The sequence below is a fragment of the Macaca thibetana genome, chromosome 2 (genome assembly GCF_024542745.1).
Source record: "Macaca thibetana thibetana isolate TM-01 chromosome 2, ASM2454274v1, whole genome shotgun sequence".
In the NCBI taxonomy this organism is placed as follows: domain Eukaryota; kingdom Metazoa; phylum Chordata; class Mammalia; order Primates; family Cercopithecidae; genus Macaca; species Macaca thibetana.
The window spans coordinates 143,778,523-143,799,310 of record NC_065579.1 but is presented as its reverse complement, the minus strand read 5'-3'; the positions used below and the strand labels follow the sequence as shown (position 1 = coordinate 143,799,310).

Sequence of the window (20,788 nt, the reverse complement as noted above, 5' to 3'; positions counted from 1 at the left end):
ATGAATGTAGTGCTGGGGAGAACTGCAGACTGGCAGAGCGAGGCCAGATGGTCTGTCACACCACACCGTAGTGAACACTAGGAGCCAACAAACTGCCCAGAGCCAAGGCCTTGGCACCACACCCACACCACAGGCTCACACAGGTAGGAGGCAGGCAGGTTCAATCTTGCTGCCATGCACTAATAACCACAGGTGGCTTGAGGTCTTTGAGGTTGTTTCTTCTAACATTCTGCAGGAGGGAGTTCATTTTTCAATAGTGAACGGGCTGCTGTAAACAGGTTACCTCCTGGGACCACTACAGTTTAAGGACAAAGTGTGGGGATAGCACAAGTGAAGGGAGGGTGTCTGTCCTGCCTCCTCACCTAAGATGAAACCTCCATCAGCTCACCCACACTTGTTTTTCTCTTCTCCATGAACTTGCAGGGGCATGTACCATTAGTAAGGAAAATAAAACCTTTTAAATATGTCTACTGAAAGCATCTTTCTTGCACAAGGCTTAAAGTACCGTGCATTTGTGAGCATACTGTGCTTGATAATGAACACACACACACACACATTCAGCTCATTTACGGACAAACCATCCACAAGTTGGATTTTCTACATTTCAAAATGGAATGACCATAGTGGAGAAGGCCAGGTTCTAAGTCCTGTCTTGATAAAGTTGGAGCGATTGTAACATGCTTTTCCTTTTCTCTTTAGGTTTTAAGCATTATGTGCTGACTGAAGCTAGAAATAAAAATAACTTTGCTTTTAGCCAATTTCTGCTTTACCGTGCCACTGAGACATGTTGTTTGAGACCCCTCATCATTAATGGCCAATGATCCAAGAGTAGAAAAATGGTTTGAGTCATAATTATAAGCAGGTATGACCAAGCTGAACCACGTCTGACCTTAGAATTAAATCCGGCCAGAGAAAAGAGAAATCGTGGTTTGCTGTCTTCTATTGCAGGATTAATGTTTACAATGTCTGTCTGCCCCTTTCTCCCATATTTGGGTGCTCTTCCCCATGCTCCTATGGCATCCTGCATGTGCGTGATTCTATCAGCACTAATCTTACTGCCTGCAATTGTTGGTTTAAACATCTGCCTCCCCAGAAGATTTGAGGGCAGAATTTTTTTTTTTTTTTGGACACAGAGTCTCGCTCTGTTGCCCAGGCTGAAGTGCAATGGTGTGATCTTGGCTCACTGCAACCTCTGCCTCCCGGGTTCAAGTGATTCTACTGCCTCAGCTTCCTGAATAGCTGGGATTACAAGTATGTGCCACCACGCCTGGCTAATTTTTGTATTTTTAGTAGAGACAGGGTTTCACCACGTTGGCCAGGCTGGTCTCAAATGCCTGACCTCAGGTGATCCACCCGCCTCCCAACTGCTGGGATTACAGGCGTGAGCCACTGTGTCTGGCCCAGACAGCATTTTGGTAAAACTCTGGTTGCCAGCACTCAAACCTGGTGCCTGAAACACAGTAGGTGCACTGCAAATGTGTGCTAAGGTAAGACGTGGGCTCACCTTAAATCATTTACAAGACAGAAGACGGCACTGAAAAAAATCTACGAGGAAACACCAATTTAAAGAAAAAAAAAATGAGAAAAATATCTGTGAGAATAATGGAGCAAACAAGTCCTGAAAAAGAGTTCTGCATCTTGGTGGTCATATTTATTGGAAGAGCTTAAGAAAAATGAAAATACCATTTCACTTAAGAAGTTGTGAGTTATCTGCAAATCAACTCATTTCAGGCGTGGAAGAATCCCCAGAATTATTTCTTAGTATCAAAATGTATGCAGGTTTCTCTTTTGAATGTTTTGTACATTTAGAAAGGCCACTGTACAAAGTCTCCTGTTTTCCATACAGGACAAATTCTTTGTTTCAGCCAACTCTCAATGGAGGGGCAACCAGGACAACGCCATCTCCCCGCACAAAGAGCATTGGAATATTCCGTTTCGTTGACTAGAAAAGAAAAAAAAACAGAACATATTTATACAATTGTGTATTACTGCTTATTGTTTGTGACAGAAATGTTAAAAAATGGATTCATCATGACACAAAAAAATTGGATTAAAAAACCTGATCACTTACCTTGGTAGCACCAAGAACCAATTTATCAACTGCTTTCTTTCGACAGTTGTGGCAGAGACTGGAGCTACCCATTAAAACTCACTCTCCTCCTCCTGGGCACACAGCTGGACTGTTTCTTATTCTTCCTTGCAACCAGATGTAGCCATCGGATTGCTTTAACCAATGTCAAGTAAACAGAAATGGCAGGACTATATCCAGACTGACCCAGAATGCCCCTCTGCGATCGTTCCTCTAACACTAAATGAACTAAGATAATGGCGAGAGCTCAGGGATGGCAGAGCCACTGATAGGCAAAGCCTGGGTCCCTGACTTACCACCTGGAAGAAAGCTATTGTGCAGACCTAAACCCCACCAGGGCTGTCATGTGGACAAGAGATCAACTTCTACTTTGCTGAGTCATTATGTGTTACTTCTGTGTGCTATTGTGGTCACACATATGGAATGGATACCTTGACACATTAGCTTAGTGGTCAGGTCTTGGGCAGTAGAGAAACACATGAATGTTTGAAATCCTAATATTATGCCTTGGCAAAATATTAGATAAAACTTGGAATGTAGCCCAAGGGGCTCCTAAACTTACGAGCTCTGGGAGAAGAGGCTGGAAAAGCCAAATGTTAGTAGGTGTTGCTGTTAGCCTAATGCATTTAGCAGGGCAGTAGAAAAAAACAGAAAAGCTCAGGCAAGAACTAGTTGGCTTTCAAGCAGAGATGAAAAGAAACAGGATTCACAGGGTTAGAAAACCCACTGACTTTTAGACCACAAGTTACAGAAGTAAGTATGAAAAAAGGCTTTGAGAAACAAGGCCCAGTAAAATTCCCCAGGTAAACAAACTCAGCTCTGAGGCAAAGATCAGATTAAGGGTGTTGTCTTTCCACCCAAACTTTTGTAGCAAATGGCCTCAAGGTAGTCAACATTAATTTCAGAAAGCAGAACAGGGGTGAGAAACTGAAGAAATAAAGCAGTCCTATAAACTATGCCTAGGGAAGAGCTTAGACAGGTTACTGGCCCTTTGAATTGTTTGGATGTAAACAGTTCAGAAACCTATGTTCCAAGTTTTTAAAGAAATTGCATTGCCAAAGAAACCATCAGCCTGGCCAAAAAACAAAAACAAAAACAAAAAACAAAAAACCTTTGACTCCTTGAGTCTTCCAGCGAAATAGAAGTTGGCCCTGAAAGCTCTGCAGACCCCATTTAGGGTTGCCATATTTTGCAAATCAAGATGTAGGACGCACAATTAAATTTAGTATAAGTTCCAAACACCGGATGGGACATATTTCATCTAATCGGGGGATTTCTGCTGCTACCAGGACAGGGAGCATTCATGCCCTCCCAGTGGGATTCATCACTGTTAGGGACCAGTAACTGTCTTATGTTTCTCATTTCTTCCTTCTCTGAAAGAGAGTTTTTGTGGTGGATATCCTGTCCCTGCTGTGTTTATCATGAATGTGGGAGGGGTAAATTATTCATCTTCTTTGGGGTATGGGTGTCTGTCCAAGTGACCACATGTAGTCTGACAGAGAATTGAAAGTCACGTGGCAGTCCTGCACCGAGCTGGATATCCTGCTTGCATCCTTTGGGGTAGAGATGTGTTCCGTTTGGGAAGCAGGATTCTGCAACACCCACTATCGTTGATCTCTGCAGCAACTTGGCCCTCAAACTGACAAAGCTCAAGACAGCCAAGGGCACACAGCTTTATACAAAGGAAACACAGCACATGCCCGCTGGGCAGCGGCAAGTGTCTCAGCAGAAGTCTTTACAGCATTCCAAGGATTCTTATCTAGCTACCCAAATGACTTCTTAGTTAGCAGGTAGGTGCAGGAGCCATCCTGGCTTAACTGCCCCAAGCTCCACACCAGAACCAGTATCTTTTATAACAGTTCCATAAATGTGGCTTCATAGTCACCAAGGAGGGGGCACACTCCACTACAAGGGTTGCAATGCTCTCAGGAAAAACCATTGCTATGGGCTCCTAACAGTATTCAGAGCTCATTCACAGTTCTCTCAGTTCAGATGCAGTTTACAAACCAGGGGCCTCTTTTTAAAATACAGCAATATTTTTTATTAACACAGCTGATATTCCAATTTTATCTGTTTCTAGGGAAAATGAACTGGTAAGTTAACCCATGGTCATTTTTCCATAAAGAATTTTTTTTTTTAAAGCCCTTTGCTCACAGGGATATATAGACACTGGTTGCCACGGGGGCAGACTATGGCAGAAACTGCTAGCTGTTCATAAAAATTCCTTCTTTCTTCCTAGGCACACAATTCTACTGTATTTCCCAGGCTCCCTTACAGTTGGGTAGGCTCATATTACTGAGCTCTATCCTAAAAAGTTTAAGAGGTGTAGTACTTCCAGGCTGATTCATAAACTTCTCATGTAAACTCCTCCACTCCTTTTTGCTCCTGCTGGCTGGATGTGAAACAATGACAAAAGACTTAGGGGTTGGAGGAGCCACAAGACACAAGGAGTCTGGGTTCCTGAACGACTGCGTGGAGGAAACCTACCTAGAATAATTATGTCATTGAGAAACAAACTCCAGCAGTGCAGAGCCACTGCACATCTGTGAGTCTGCTGAGCCAGTACATGTTTAGGGGGTACCTGTTACCATAGTCTAGCCAACACAAACTAATATGCCCACAACAGTATACTTTCAACAACCCATGTGTGAGGACTCTCCCCTGGGCTGTCTGGTCATAACACCCAGGCAGGAGATCTGGCTACAGATAAATAATTCCTGAGAAAGAAGGGGACTCTAGTACAAGGAGTTCAGTGTGTAAACTTAAGTGCTCTAGGTTAAAAGAAAAAAAAAAGAAAAAAAGAGAAAAGGATGCTATAAACTCAATATCAGAGAAAAGTATTAAATGTTCTAGTACTGGCGATGAATTTCACCCAGAAATTTTTTTTTAAGTGTTCATGTGTGTCCGATAGGTGACAAGGCTTGGATCTGCAGTCCTTGCAATGAAACAGAATCCTCTGTTTAAAACTTAGAGTCAACCTGCAATGAAATCTGAAGTCCACTCATACAAACATTTGCAGTGCCCATTATGTGTCAGGTACTATGATAGGCATTAGACACAGGGAGATGAATAAAACATGGACTGTCCTCCTAGAATCCCCATTCCAGAAATAAAAAGAGAGAAAGTATGAATTTATTCTGCAGGTATACTCTCACATTAAGAAAAGGATAAAATTGAGATTTCTCCTCTCTGGACAGGCTATCTCTGTAAAAAAGGCAGCAGCCCCAGTCAGGAGCTTATAGCAGACTTAAATGTCCCTGCCTGATGGCTCTGAAGAGAGCAGCAGACCTCCCAGCACAGCATTCGAGCTCTGCTAAGGGTCAGTCTGCCTCCTCAAGTGGGTCCCTGACCCCCATGTATACTGACTGGGAGACGACTCCCAGTTGGGGCCAACAGACACCTCACACAGGAGAGCTCTGGTTGGCATCTGGCAGGTGTCCCTCTGGGTTGAAGCTTCCAGAGGAAAGAACGGCAGCAATCTTTGCTGCTCTGCAGCCTCCGCTGGTGATACTCAGGCAAACAGGGTCAGAAAACTCCAGCAGACTGGCCGCAGAGGGGCCTGACTGTTAGAAGGAAACAAACAAACAGAAAGAATTAGCACGTCCACCAAAAGACCCCATCCGAAAGTCACCAATATCAAAGACAAAAGGTAGATAAATCCACAAAGATGGGGAAAAACCAGCACAAAAAGGCTGAAAATTCCAAAAACAAGAACGCCTCTCTTCCTCCAAAGGATCACAACTCCTCGCCAGCAAGGGAACAAAGCTGGACAGAGAATGAGTCTGACTAACTGACAGAAGTAGGCTTCAGAAGGTGGGTAATAACCAACACCTCCGAGCTAAACGAGCATGTTATAACTCAATGCAAGGAATCGAAGAACCTTGAAAAAAGGTTAGTCAAATTGCTAACTAGAATAACCAACGTTGAGAAGAACATAAATGGCCTGATGGAGCTGAAAAACATAGCACGAGAACTTCGTGAAGAATAAACAAGTATCAATAGCTGAATCGATCAAGTGGAAGAAAGCACATCAGTGATTGAAGATCAACTTTATGAAATAAAGAGAGAAGACAATATTACAGAAAAAAGAATAAAAAGGAACAAACAAGCCTCCAAGAAATATGAGACTATGTGAAAAGAACAAATCTACATTTGATTGGTGTACCTGAAAGTGACAGAGAGAATGGAACCAAGTTGGAAAACACTTTTCAGGATATTATCCAGGAGAACTTCCCCAACCTAGTAAGACAGGCCAACATTAAAATTCAGGAAATATACAGACCACCACAAAGACGCTCCTCAAGAAGAGCAACCCCAAGACACATAATCGTCAGATTCACCAAGGTTGAAATGAAGGAAAAAACGTTAAGGGCAGCCAGAGAGAAAGGTTGGGTTACTCACAAAGGGAAGCCCATCAGACTAACAGCGGATCTCTCTACGGAAACCCTACAAGCCAGAAGGGAGGGGAGTGGGGGCCAACATTCAATGTTCTTGAAGAAAAGAATTTTCAACCCAGAATTTCATATCCAGCCAAACTAAGCTTCATAAGTGAAGGAGAAATAAAATCCTTTACAGATACGCAAATGCTGCGGGATTTTGTCACCACCAGGCCTGCCTTATAAGAGCTCTGAAAGAAGCACTAAACATGGAAAGGAACAACCAGTACCAGCCACTGCAAAAACATACTACATTGTAAAGAACATGGACATTATGAAGAAACTACATTAACTAACGGGCAAAACAACCAGCTAGTATCATAATGACAGGATCAAATTCACACATAACAGTATTAACCTTAAACATAAACGGGCTAAATGCTCCAATTAAAAGAAACAGACTGGCAAATTGGATAGAGTCAAGACCCATCAGTGTGCTGTATTCAGGAGACCCATCTCACATGCAAAGACACACATACGCACAAAATAAAGGGATGGAGGAATATTTACCAAGCAAATGTAAAGCAAAAAAAGCAGGAGTTGCAATTCTAATCTCTGATAAAACAGACTTTAAACCAACAAAGATCAAAAGAGACAAAGAGGGGCATTACATAATGGTAAAGGGAACAATGCAGCAAGAAGAGCTAACTATCCTAAATATATATGCACCCAATACAGGAGCACCCAGATTCATAAAACAAGTTCTTAGAGACCTACAAAGAGACTTAGACTCTCACACAATAATAGTGGGAGACTTTAACACCCCACTGTCAATATTAGATAGATCAACGAGACAGAAAATTAACAACGATATTCAGGACTTGAACTCAGCTCTGGACCAAGCCGACCTAATAGACCTCTACAGAACTCTCCACCCCAAATCAACAGAATATACATTCTTCTCTGCCCCTCATTGCACTTATTCTAAAATTGACCACATAATTGGAAGTAAAACACTCCTCAGCAAATGCAAAAGAAAGGAAATCTTAACAATCTCTCAGACCACAGTGCAATCAAATTAGAACTCAGGATTAAGAAACTCACTCAAAACCACAAATACATGGAAACTGAACAACCTGCTCCCGAATGACTACTGGGTAAACAACGAAAAGAAGGCAGAAATAAAGATGTTCTTTGAAACCAACGAGAACGAAGACACGACATACCAGAATCTCTGGGACACATTTAAAGCAGTGTTTAGAAGGAAAGCAGTGTTTAGAACTTATAGCACTAAATGCTCACAAGAGAAAGCAGGAAATATCTAAAATTGACACCCTAACATCAAAATTAAAAGAACTAGAGAAGCAACAGCAAACAAATCAAAAGCTAGAAGACATGAAATAACTAAGATCAGAGCAGAACTGAATGAGACAGAGACATGAACAACCCTGAAAAAATAATCAATGAATTCAGGAGGGTTTAAAAAAAAAAAATCAACAAAACAGACCGCTAGCCAGTCTAATAAAGAAGAAAAGAGAGAAGAATCAAATAGATGCAATAAAAAATGATATAGGGGATATCACCACTGATCCCACAGAAGTACAAACTACAATCAGAGAAGACTATAAGCATCTCTATGCAAATAAACTAGAAAATCTTGAAGAAATGGATAAAGTCCTGGACACTTACACCCTCCCAAGTCTAAACCAGGAAGAAGTTGAATCCCTGAATAGACCAATAACAAGTTCTGAAATTGAGGCAGTAATTAATAGCCTACCAACCAAAAAAAGTCCAGGACCAGATTCACAGCCGGATTCTATCATAGGTACAAAGAGAAGCTGGTACCATTCCTTCTGAAACTATTCCAAACAATAGAAAAAGAGGGAATCCTCCATAACTCATTTTATGAGGCCTGCATCATCCTGATACCAAAGCCTGGCAGAGACACACACACAAAAAAGAAAATTTCAGGCCAATATCCCTGATGAACATTGGTGCGAAAATCCTCAATAAAATACTGGCAAACTGAATCCAGCAACACATCAAAAAGCTGATCCACCACGATCAAGTCAGCTGCATCCCTGGGATGCAAGGCTGGTTCAGCATATGCAAATCAATAAATATAACCCATCACATAAATAGAACCAGTCACAAAAACCACATGATTATCTCAATAGATGCAGAAAAGGCCTTCAACAAAATTCAACACCTCTTCATGCTACAAACTCTCAATAAACTAGGTATCGATGAAACATATCTCAAAATAATAAGAGCTATTTATGACAAACCTACAGCCAATATCATACTGAATGGGCAAAAACTGGAAACATTCCCTCTGAAAACCGGCACAAGAGAGGGATGCCCTCTCTCACCATTCCTATTCAACATAGTATTGGAAGTTCTGGCCAGGGCGATCAGGCATGAGAAAGCAATAAAGGGTATTCAAATAGGAAAAGAGGAAGTCAAATTGTCTCTGTTTGCAGATGACATGATTGTATATTTAGAAAACCCCATCGTCGTAGTCCAAAACCTCCTTAAGCTGATACGCAACCTCAGGATACAAAATCAACGTGTAAAAATCACAAGCATTCCTATACACAAATAACAGACAAATAAAGAGCCAAATCATGAGTGAACTCCCATTCACAATTGCTACTAAGAGAATAAAATACCTAGGAATACAACTTACACGGGATGTGAAGGACCTCTTCAAGGAGAACTACAAACCACTGCTCAAGGAAATCAGAGAGGACACAAATAAATGGAAAAAGATCCTATGATCATGGATAGGAAGAATCAATATTATGAAAATGGCCACACTGCCCAAAGTAATTTATAGATTCAATGCTAACCCCATCAACCTACCACTGACTTTCTTCACCGAATTGAAAAAAAATACTTTAAACTTCATATGGAACCAAAAAGAGCCTGCATAGCCAGGGCAATCCTGGGCAAGAAGAACAAAGCTGGAGGCATTACACTACCTGACTTCAAACTATATTACAAGGCTACAGTAACCAAAACAGCATGGTACTGGTACCAAAACAGATATATAGACCAATGGAACAAAATGGAGGCCTCAGAAATAACACCACACAGCTACAACCACCTGAACAAAGATCTGACACAAGAAATAGGGAAAAGATTCCCTATTTAATAAATGGTGTTGGGAAAACTGGCTAGCCATATGCAGAAAACTGAAACTGGATCACTTCCTTAAACTTTTTATAAAAATCAACTCAAGATGGATCAAAGACTTACATGTAAGACCTAGGACCATAAAAATCCTAGAAGAAAACGTGGGCAATACCATTCAGGACACAGGCATGGGCAAAGACTTCATGTCTAAAACACCAAAAGCAATGGCCACAAAAGCCAAAATTGACAAATGGGATCTAACTAAACTAAAGAGCTTCTGCATAGCAAAAGAAACTATCATCAGAGTGAACAGGCAACCTACAGAATGGGAGAAAATTTTTGCAATCTATCCATCTGACAAAAGGCTAATATCCAGAATCTACAAAGAACTTAAACAAATTTACAAGAAAAAAACAACCCCATCAAAAAATGGGCAAAGGATATGAAGAGACACTTCTTAAAAGAAGACATTTATGCAGTCAAAAGACATATGAAAAAATGCTCGTCATCACTGGTCAATAGAGAAATGCAAATCAAAGCCACAATGAGATACTATCTCATGCCAGTTAGAATGGTGATCATTAAAAAGTCAGGAAACAACAGATGCTAGAGAGGTTGTGGAAAAATTAGGATGCTTTTACACTGTTGGTGGGAGCATAAATTAGTTCAACCACTGTGGAAGACAGTGTGGCAATTCCTCAAGGATCTAGAACTGGAAATAAAATTTGACCCAGGCATCCCTTTACTGGGCATATACCCAAAGGATTGTAAATCATGCTACTATAAAGACACATAAACATGTATGTTTATTGCAGCACTATTCACAATAGCAAAGACTTGGAACCAACCCAAATGTCCATCAATGATAGACTGGATTAAGAAAATGTGGCACATATACATCATGGAATACTGTGCAGGTATAAAAAAGAAGGAGTTCATGTCCTTTGCAGGGATATGGATGAAGCTGGAAACCATCATTCTCAGCAAAATATCACAAGATCAGAAAACCAAACACCCCATGTTCTCACTCATAAGAGGAAGTTGAACGATGAGAACACATGGACACAGGGACGGGAACATCACACACCAGGGCCTGTCGGGAGCTGGGAGGCTAGGGGAGGGATAACATTAGGAGAAATACCTAATGTAGGTGACGGGTTGATGGGTGCAGCAAACCACCAGGGCACGTGTATACCCATGTTACAAAACTGCATGTTATGCACATGTAACCCAGAACTTAAAGTATAATTAAAAAAAAAAAAAAGATAAAATTATTTACAGCAGAATAGGTTTAATTAGCAAAATACTGGAAATGGCTATCTGTCCATCAATAGGAAAACAGTTAAATTATGGTACATCTATACAATGAAGTACCATAAAGCTAAAAATGAAAGCACAAGGAAGCTATGTATGAAAGGGAAAGAGCACTGAGATAAAAAAAACAGGGGAAGGGAGAATTAACATTCATTAGCATATGCATAAATACATGAGAAGATTCTCAAGAAACCAGTAACAGTGCTTATGTCTGGGGGTGGGGTGTAAAGATGATGAACAGAGGATGGGGTGGAAGACTTTTTACTACACTGTGTTCCTTTCTGCATTTTGTGATTTTAAGACTGTGTGAGTCTAGCATCCATTCAAAAAGTTAAATTAAAATGGAAGCAACTTAAAATGAGTAAGAAAAGAAATATGTGTTAAGTACTATAGGGTGATATGGACCATGTGGTCTCAGCATGGACCACAAAGAGTTAGCTCTGTATAAGGGAGCAGGTCTAGAGCTGCTCTAATACAAGTGCCACTAGTCAAAGATGGCTCATTAAATTAAAATTAAATAAAATTAAATGTTCAGTTCCTTAGTCACACCAGCACCCACATCAAGTGCCAAATAGCCACATGCGGCTCACAGCTCCTGTAATGACAGCTTAGATAGAAATTTTCACTACTGCAGATAGTTCTATTATTACAGTGCTAATCTACAGAAAGGTCTAGAAGAGCCATCTGATGCTGTAGAAGACCTTCAGGCAAGCAGAGGGAGCAGAGGGCTCAGTTACAAAAGGGTGCAACGTCCCCAAGAGAAACTGTCTGGTGAACCAAACTATGAGGTGTTTGGTGAAGGAAGGTAGTACACATGATGGACAGCCGAAAAAGTAGGCTGGGTCAAATAACACAGACTGTTCACAATCTGTAAAATGGAAACTCCAATTATGGAGGACCGAGAATCAGAAGAGTAAGACTGACTGCTTTCCATCTTCCCATTTATAAGTCAGCAGTCAAATTAATTATTTAGAAGTCAATTATATAAGTTATAGGTGGAAAAAAACCCAACAACCCTATGGTTTATGGGTCCCCCATACTGTTTTGGTGATAACGTTGATGTTCATTAGTTATTTCAACAGACGAGAGAGAGAGCAACATGTAAAATCGGTCAAGGTAAGAAACCATTTAGTATGGTTTCCCATCTTGGAGATGAGTAACAAGAGTGCACAGGACAGTGAAGTAGTTAGTCTCCATGGCACTGAACCAGATGCAGACACTCTCCATAATATCACTGTCTTTCCTTTCTAAGTCTATTGTTAATACACATTTACACACTGAAGTATTCTCAGTCATCCAAAGATTCCATTTTAAATGTTTTACCCAATACATCATGGCAATGTGAAAAAAACTCATTAACTTAACAGACTTGGCTGACTGTTCTGCAGCTGCAATTCTAGGCACAAGAGAGATCACATGCACGCCAGCACACAGCGTTCAGGAGCTAACTAGTCCCAGTAGTAAAGGCAGCAATTAATCTTAATGGAGGTCAGTAACTACTGAGACTGTTATAGACACTCCACCCAGAGAAATGCACATGTGCACAGACACATAGCACCTTCAGTTTCAGGAGGAACCGCACTTGGAGCAGACTACTAGGGATGACAGAGGTGGACCTTGCTGTTGGTTCACTGCAAACATGGAGTAAGTGGCAGTGTTCCCTTCTCTGTAAGAATAGACACCACAGTTGAAGACTCATTTCTGTCACAAGCAGAATTCAAGTCAAGAGCATTAAAATGCTTATGAAGAGTCTACTCCCATGGTAAAATTCTTATGTTAATAATGTTACATGAATAAAGCAGAATATTAAAGCTGCATAGTCCATATTTTATCACATTTAAGATATCATTTGTAAGCTTAGTTGAACCGAAAAAGGAAAAATTTTGCCAATTAAATTATGACACAATTCTTTTTTTTATCACATCACCTGTAAGATGCAATCAGATTTTTGAGATGCTAAAATTTAAGAAAAAGTGCATCTTAGAATTGGTACTTATGATTGTGTCCATGTTAAGAAAACAGTAACAACCACCAAACAATAGTTACTAAATGAAATTCCTAAAGGGAAAAAAAATGCAGATTTTAAAAAATACTATTCTTTCTTGGAGAAATAAGCCAGCAAAAATACATAAATAAATAAGTAAAAAACAGAAAAAAATGTGAAATGTTTACACTTAGGAGAAAGAACACTAGCAAAGGAGTCAGGTGTGGTCAGAGAGGAGGAATGCCAGGATAAAGCAGAACTACAAAATCCAATGAAGGCTAACAGTTTAACAGTTACAATGTGCCTGTCACTAATCTGAAGGCTTTTCATGTAGCCCTCAATGAATCCTCTATGGTTATATGAAGTGGGTCCTATTATTATTCCCAGTTTACAGACAAGGAAACACATTCACAGACAGGGTAGGTGAGCTGGCCCAATTAAAAAGGTGGTAAGCAAGGGAGTCAAGATTTGAATCCATGTAGTCTTGTACTCTGAGCCCACATTTTAACCAGTATGCCCTGGCAGGCTCAGAAACTGGCTTCCCAAATCTTAAAGATCTCTCTGCTACGGCCTGGCACAGTGGCTCACACCTGTAATCCCAGCACTTTGGGAGGCCAGGAGTTCAAGACCAGCCTGGCCAACATGGTGAAACCCTGTCTTTACTAAAAACACAAAAATTAGCTGTGCGTGGTGGCACATGCCTATAATCCCAGCTACTTGGGAGGCTGAGGCACAAGAATTGCTTGAACCCGGCAGGCGAAGGCTGCAGTGAGCTGAGATCGCCATTGCACTCCAGCCTGGGTGACGCAGGGAGACTCTGTCCTAGAAAAAAGAAAAAAAAAAAAAGACCTTTCTGACAAGATCATTGGTGATACTAATCAATGTGATTTTTTTTAAACATTGAACAAATAAAATGAATCTGCATAGCTCAGTGAACTATTTTCTAAAGAACCAGTGCCTGATATAACCAAATCATGCATGAGTAAAAGATCCATTTGAAGTGCAAGGCAGATTAATGAATTTTCACCTAACAAGAGTACAAAAAGTTTACTGTTATCGTTTCAGATTCCAGACTGCAAATAACCCTTGACTGACTACCACTTGTTCAGTTTGGGTGTAGTATCAAAGGTGGAACATCCACAAAACATACTTCTTCCTTTCCAACTACTTATCTGTGTGGTCAGATTTGCTTCATTTACAACAACATCTCATGATACATTTAATGCAGAAAAAAGATATAAAAATCTTCTAGCTGTCATTGATTAAGCCGAGCATTAAAGAGATTTGCAAAAACGTAAAACAAAGACATTCCTCATTAAACATTTTGTTTTAGAAAATATTTATTGTTCATAAAAATGTTACAGTAACATGTGATAGGTGTTTTGGTTTTGTTCTGAGAGAGTCTCACTCTGTCCCCCAGGTTGGAGTACAGTAGCACGATCTCAGCTTACCGCAACCTCTACCTCCCGGATTCAAGTGATTCTGCTGCCTCAGCCTCCCGAATTGCTGGGATTGCAGGTGCCTGCCGCCACGGCCGGCTGATTTTTTGTGTTTTTAGTAGAGACAGGGTTTTGCCATGTTGGCCAGGCTGGTCTCAAACTCCTGAACTCAGGTGATACACACGCTTTGGCCTCTCAAAAGTGCTGGGATTACAGGTGTGAGCCACCGTGCCCGGACTTTTTTTTTGAGATGGAGTTTCACTCTTGTTGACCAGGCTGGAGTGCAATGGCACAATCTCAGCTCACTGCAATCTCCACCTCCAGGGTTCAAGCAGTTCTCCTGCCTCAGCTTCCCAAGTAGGGGGGATTACAGGCATATGCCACCACACCTAGCTAAGTTTTTGTATTTTTAGTAGAGACAGGGTTTTGCCATGTTGGCCAAGCTGGTCTTGAACTCCTGACCTCAGGTGATCCACACGCTTCGGCCTCTCAAAGCGCTGGGATTACAGGTGTGAGCCACCGTGCCTGGCTTTTTTTTTTTTTGAGACAGAGCTTCACTCTTGTTGACCAGGCTGGAGTGCAATGGCACAATCTCAGCTCACTGCAACCTCTGCCTCCAGGATTCAAGCAGTTCTCCTGCCTCAGCCTCCCAAGTAAGTAGCTGGGATTACAGGCATATGCCACCACACCCGGCTAATTTTTTGTATTTTTAGTAAAGATGGGGCTTCACCATGTTGGTGAGGCTGGTCTCAAACTCCTGACCTCAGGTAATCCATCTGCCTTGGCTTCCCAAAGTGCTGGGATTACAGGTGTGAGCCACGATGCCCAGCCAGGTTTTTTTTAATGAATAAATATTTAAAAACTTTTTCAGTTTCAGTTTCTAATAAATTAAGTATTAACAGATCAAATCCATAGAAAATGAAAGAACACTGTCCACTATTACTGTTACACACTACTATACATAGCCACCTTGCATTGTTGTATCTCACTGAATCTGGGAACCCTATGAGGTAAGTGGTAGTATTCCTGCTTACCAATGAGAAATCGGCTAACTTAATTCCCTTGCCCAAGGTAGCCCAAGTAGGAAGTGGTCAGGCCAGTACTGGCAACAACGTCTGTCAGATGCCAGAATCCCTGCATTTAATTGCTATGCTCTATTGAGTCCATAAGTAGGTGTCAAAACATGATGCGCTTCCCATAAATATGAGTTAAGCTGTTTGAAAGAGAACAGGTGATATTTGCAAAGCAATGAATAGAACTGCATGACTTACTTTATATATCTCTTCATATGTTTCTTCATCAATTTCTATAGTAGTCACAGTTTCTTCCACGTCTCCCAAGATCATATTTAAATGTTGATCATAAGCCTCAAGTGGGAGGGTAAAGAACCAAGAAATTTAATAATCAAATTATGAAAATGATCAAGGCTTAACAATATGCAAATTGCTCAATTACAACTAAGGCATTTGATACTTACATCACAAACTTTTACATGCAAATAAAAAGTAATCCTACTGTACTAATACACTGTTTCTTTACAAGTCATTTCAAATGATTACTTAATTGACCTGATAAAAATATAAAACTGCTCATATGGCCAAAAATAAATTTACTCAAAATCACTTGAAATTATTTTTAAAGTCTCCACCCCACTTGTTATCTAAGACAGTCACATCATTTATAATATTTAATTATGAAAAACAGCAGATCCATCTTCATCATTTATCAGTAGACATCCTTCAAATTCACCTATAACAATGTGACAAGAAAAATACAGTAAAGAAGATAAAATCCTTTGTTTACTGGTAACATGATGGCATTGCAGTCTTCTAAAGGCACACGGTAGACTACATGTTGCAGAGAGAAAGTAAGTAGAGCAACACCCTGCCCATTTCTAACCTATCCAAAACTTAAATGCACCTGTGGGCTCAATCAATAAATGTTGCAGCTAAGATATTCAATCCAAGCTCCAAAGTTCATTCATTTTACTAAAAGGTGCACTTTAAAGCTGGGACTTTGTTCAGAACTCAAGTTTACTTCTAACAACGTGTTACATGGTTCACCTGCTCACATCAAAATAAAAGTCACTTGTCAGCCACGTGGGGAACTGCTTTAAGCAGGGCACGCTAACAAGAGCAAAAATGTATAACTGAGGGGCACAAAACAAACAGAAAGTTGGGGCCATTTAGGATACAGACCATCAAGTTTACACAGGGAACTGAAGAAGCCTCCAAGGGCCACAGACTTAAGTAATTAAGCTCAATTCCATTTGTATTCCCGAAGTTACCACTATTCCTTTCCTGGAGTCTCTCTTCCTTTAAGGCCAACTGTAGATTGTCTCCCTGGGTCCCTATTTCCTTTCCAAGCCCAGAGGTTCTTTATCGTTAGGTTTTGTGGAAGGTGGAACCACAGTACTTAAGAGTGGGGCTCAGGTCAGACAATCTAGATTCAAATTCTAGCTCTCCCTTTACTGGCAAGTGACTGTACCTTTCTGAGCCTGAGCTTCCTACAGTGCAAAGCAGGAATAATTAGTATGTATCATCACAGGGTTGTTATAAAGATTAAATCAGATATCACACACAAAATGCTTAGAATAATAGTAGCTGGTCTACAACTAATGCTCAGTAAGTGTTAGCTATTTTTAATCACTTTAGGGTAAAGTAGCAACACTAAAAACAACACACTTAGGAAAGCAACAAGTCATTAAGGAGAGGCAAAACCTTGAGGGTACTCTATGAACAAATGGGATTACTTCAAGGGACCAATTCTACAGATATTTTGCAGATATGCACAAATAAATATGTAAAAAAAAATGCTTACTGCAAGTATTTATGTAAGTATTTGTAGCAAGAAATGAAAAAAAAATCGATCACTATCATATACAGAATCCTAGGTAGTCATTAAAGAGAACAAATGAGAATTAAATGCACTAATGATCAATAATCTCGAAGAAAGATTAAGTCAAAAAAAAAAGGTGCTGAAAAACGTGTATAGCAGGATCCATGTTTTGTAGAGGTAGGGTGTACATACTGCAAGTATGTGCATATTACATATATGAATGTGTGTGTGTAAACATACAGAAACAGTAACCCAATTTTTAATTTTTTAATTTTTATTTTTTGTAGAGACAGGATCTCTCTATGTTGCCTAGGCGGGCAACACAGGGAATTCCTGGCCTCAAGTGATCCTCCTGCCCCAGCCTCCCAAAGTGCTGAGATTACAGGGATGAGCCACTGCACCCGGCCAAGATAATCCAATTTTTAATAGTGGTTACCAGTAGAGGAAATGGGATTTCACTTTTTACTCTATATATTTTTGTGCTGTTTAACTTTTCATAATAAAACACATATTTGTGTTTTAAGTTTAAAAAACATTTAAGAATGGAGGACAAATAAATTTTACAAATAAACAGAAGGGAAAAATGAAGGGAATAAAAATGTTCTATAATAAACATATTTATATTAAAAGAAAAAATATTAAAAATGTGAATACATGCAGCTTCATCTGGCTTATGGAAACATGGGTGATTTTCCACTACCCTCTCTTCCTTCAAAATACCTTTTCACTCTGGACAGGTTTTACATTTCAAGGGAGTGGGGGTGGGAAGGAATCTGATTTCAAGGTAACTTGATAAATTTACTCACATGTAATCTGCCTCGAAGCTCTCGGTCATTTCTCATCTTCACATAAATTCGCTCATCTAGGCTGAGCCTGATAAGATCCAGGGGCTCCTCTACAGTGTTGGTAGTTTGTTGCTGATAACAGAAACAGGTTTAGTAATATAGTACTAGAGATAAAGTAGTGCTTAAATCACTGCTATGCTGTATGACCATGTGCAAGTTATTTAACCTTTTTCTGCCTCAGTCTCCTAATCTGTAAAATGGAGATAATAGTGTCTACCTAATACTGTTTTTATGAGGCTTAAGTGACATATATGAAGGCTTAGAACAGAACTTTTCACATAGTATGTGCTATATAAATGTAGATTAAAACACGCATACATAAGAAGGAGTTACACAGCAAAATAATCATGACTATACTTTGTTCCCTCAAAATCCAAACTGCCTGACCCGATTTCAGGGTATAGGGTCTTAGGAACTTTAGCTTTATCTCAAATATTATGTAATCATAGGAAAAACACTCACTTAATGCCTACCATATACTAGTCAGAATGCCAAGTAGAGGTGTAGGTTTATGGGAAGATTATGAATTCAGCACAGGTTGAGGTTAGGCTGCCAACTGGCCAGTAAGATGAATATTTAGTAGCCAGAATAGAACACTGGTTCAAAGCACTGGCTTAGCCGGGCATGGTGGCATGTGCCTGTAGTCCCAGCTACTCCGAGGCTGAGGTGGGAGGATTGCCTGAGCCTGGGAGGTGGAGGTTGCAGTGAGCCAAGATGGTGCCAACAAGCAAGCAAGCACTGACTTTGGAGTCAGGCAGTCTGGGTTCAACTCCTGGCTGTGACCTGACACTTATGAACTGAGATTAAAAATCATGCCATCTGTAATTCTCAGATTCTTCATTTGTAATTGAGAAAGCCACAACCTTCCTTCTGGATTCTTATGAGGATGAAACTAGTTAATGCATTTAAAACAGTGCCAGGAAAGCAGAAAATATTAATACTTAGAAACGGTTCCTTTTGGCTGGGCGTGGTGGCTCAGGCCTGAATTCCAGCACTTTGGGAGGCTGAGAAAGGCAGATCACCTGAGGTTAGGAGTTTGAGACCAGCCTGGCCAACATGGTGAACCCCGTCTCTACTAAAAATACAAAAATTAGCCAGGCGTGCTGGCACGTGCCTGTAGTCCCAGCTACTTGGGAGGCTGAGACAGGAGAATCGCTTGAACCAGGAGGCAGAGGTTGCAGTGAACTGAGATCACGCCACTGCACTCCAGCCTGGGCGATACAGTGAGACTCCATCCAAAAAAAAAAAAGAAAAGATTCCTACTAATATTATATTATTAAAGAACTGCTGGAAACACTGGTTTTAGAGGTCAGGGCTAGGATGACTTGGGGTCACCCACATGGAAGGGAGGGTTGCAGCCATTAAAGAGTTAGATGATTCAAGGAGAGCTTCTTTAGTAAGTACACAAGGCCAGTGGAGGAAGGTAACTGAATTCGTAACAGGCGCTAAAGATTCAAAAGGCCCGATGAGAGAACAAAAAATAACCTAACTCAACTGGTCCCTATGTCCCTCAGTTCAACAGGTGTTTGTTAAAGGATCAGATAACCAACTGTTAGATTACAATGATACAGAAGTCACAATCTCCACCCTCAAGGAGCTCATTCTAATGTGGATAGGCATATGAATAATTATAATACTGTAAGAATATGCACATGACAGAGCTCTACTGCTACCTAAGCCTCTGTCTGGGATGCCCACTTTCTGTTCTTTTTCATCCTGTAGCTTTATACATTGGCTTTTAAAAGAGGCCTCCTCTGATCATCTAACTCATTCACTCAAATATTTGTTGAGTATTTCCAGCACTGTTCTAAACCCCAAGGACAAAAGAATGAACAAAACAAAATGCCTACTGTTATGGCACTTACATTCTAGTCAGGAGAGATACACATTAAACAAAGATGCATACATTTAATATGAAAAAATAACGTTCTATGAAGAAAAATGAGGCAGGGTAAGCAGAGTAAGGGGAGTGCTATTTGGGCAGAAGTCCTCTCTGAGGAGGTGAGATTTCAGTAGAAAGTTTAAGTTGTAGCATGATCTCCAAAGATATTTGAGGAAGAAAAAGACCAGGTGAAAAAGCTTCTAGGACCATCTGTTATTCTGCATACCAGTTCCTTGTTTCCTTCATAGCACATCACAGTTCCTATAAATCTTACATATTTATATTTATCTGTTCTCCTCGCGAATATAAGCTCCAAGTCATGGCAAGGATCACTTATATATCGATGTCAGTGTCCCTGGCTCTTAGAACAGTGTCTAACCATACAAAGCTGATGTTCACTCTCTCTGCTGAATGAGTAAATAATTGTTGTGCTCAGTAATAACAACTCCTAACTTTATTATCTGGCTTTCTATTGGAATCCTGACAGCTCCGTGAGGTAGGCACGCATAATAATTTACAGATTTAAAAAAACAAAGCGAAGAGTGTGATGAATAGTCATCAGGTGGCCTTCTAACGGAAAAGACCTCAGGGCCTGCAGCAAAATTCGGACAGGGGTGTTTACGGAAAGGATGGGGCGGATTAGGCCGTGTGACTTGGAAAGAAGAGGCGCGACTGGCCATTTTTCCTGCGTTTGTAAAAAGCAGTTTAGTACAAGAAGCGGCGCCGAGCCACCGCCTTAAAATTCACTCACCTGGTCTACGTCGTCCGCCATGTTTCAAACCCTGCGCCCTTTCCCGCCTCTCGCGAGAACACAAGAGCAACGCCGAGCTCCGGAAACGTGATGCTACAATACACCGGAAATAGAAACCTGCTGTGCTCTTGC

The 20,788-nt window shown here is 40.6% G+C and overlaps 2 protein-coding genes across 2 annotated transcripts in view; one reads left to right on the top strand and one right to left on the bottom strand.

Moving 5' to 3' along the window:
* The window catches only part of XPC (XPC complex subunit, DNA damage recognition and repair factor), a 330,052-nt gene that overhangs the window by 275,289 nt on the left and 33,975 nt on the right, over nucleotides 1-20,788 (top strand). The gene's annotated exons all lie outside the window — the stretch shown is intronic.
* Nucleotides 1,630-20,726, bottom strand: LSM3 (LSM3 homolog, U6 small nuclear RNA and mRNA degradation associated). Its single transcript, XM_050781809.1, has 4 exons — nucleotides 20,657-20,726; nucleotides 17,985-18,095; nucleotides 15,612-15,707; nucleotides 1,630-1,942 (listed from the first exon to the last, which is right to left on the bottom strand). The coding sequence occupies exons 1-4, from the start codon at nucleotides 20,675-20,677 to the stop codon at nucleotides 1,862-1,864; spliced, it is 309 nt and encodes a 102-aa protein (XP_050637766.1). The 5' UTR covers nucleotides 20,678-20,726; the 3' UTR covers nucleotides 1,630-1,861.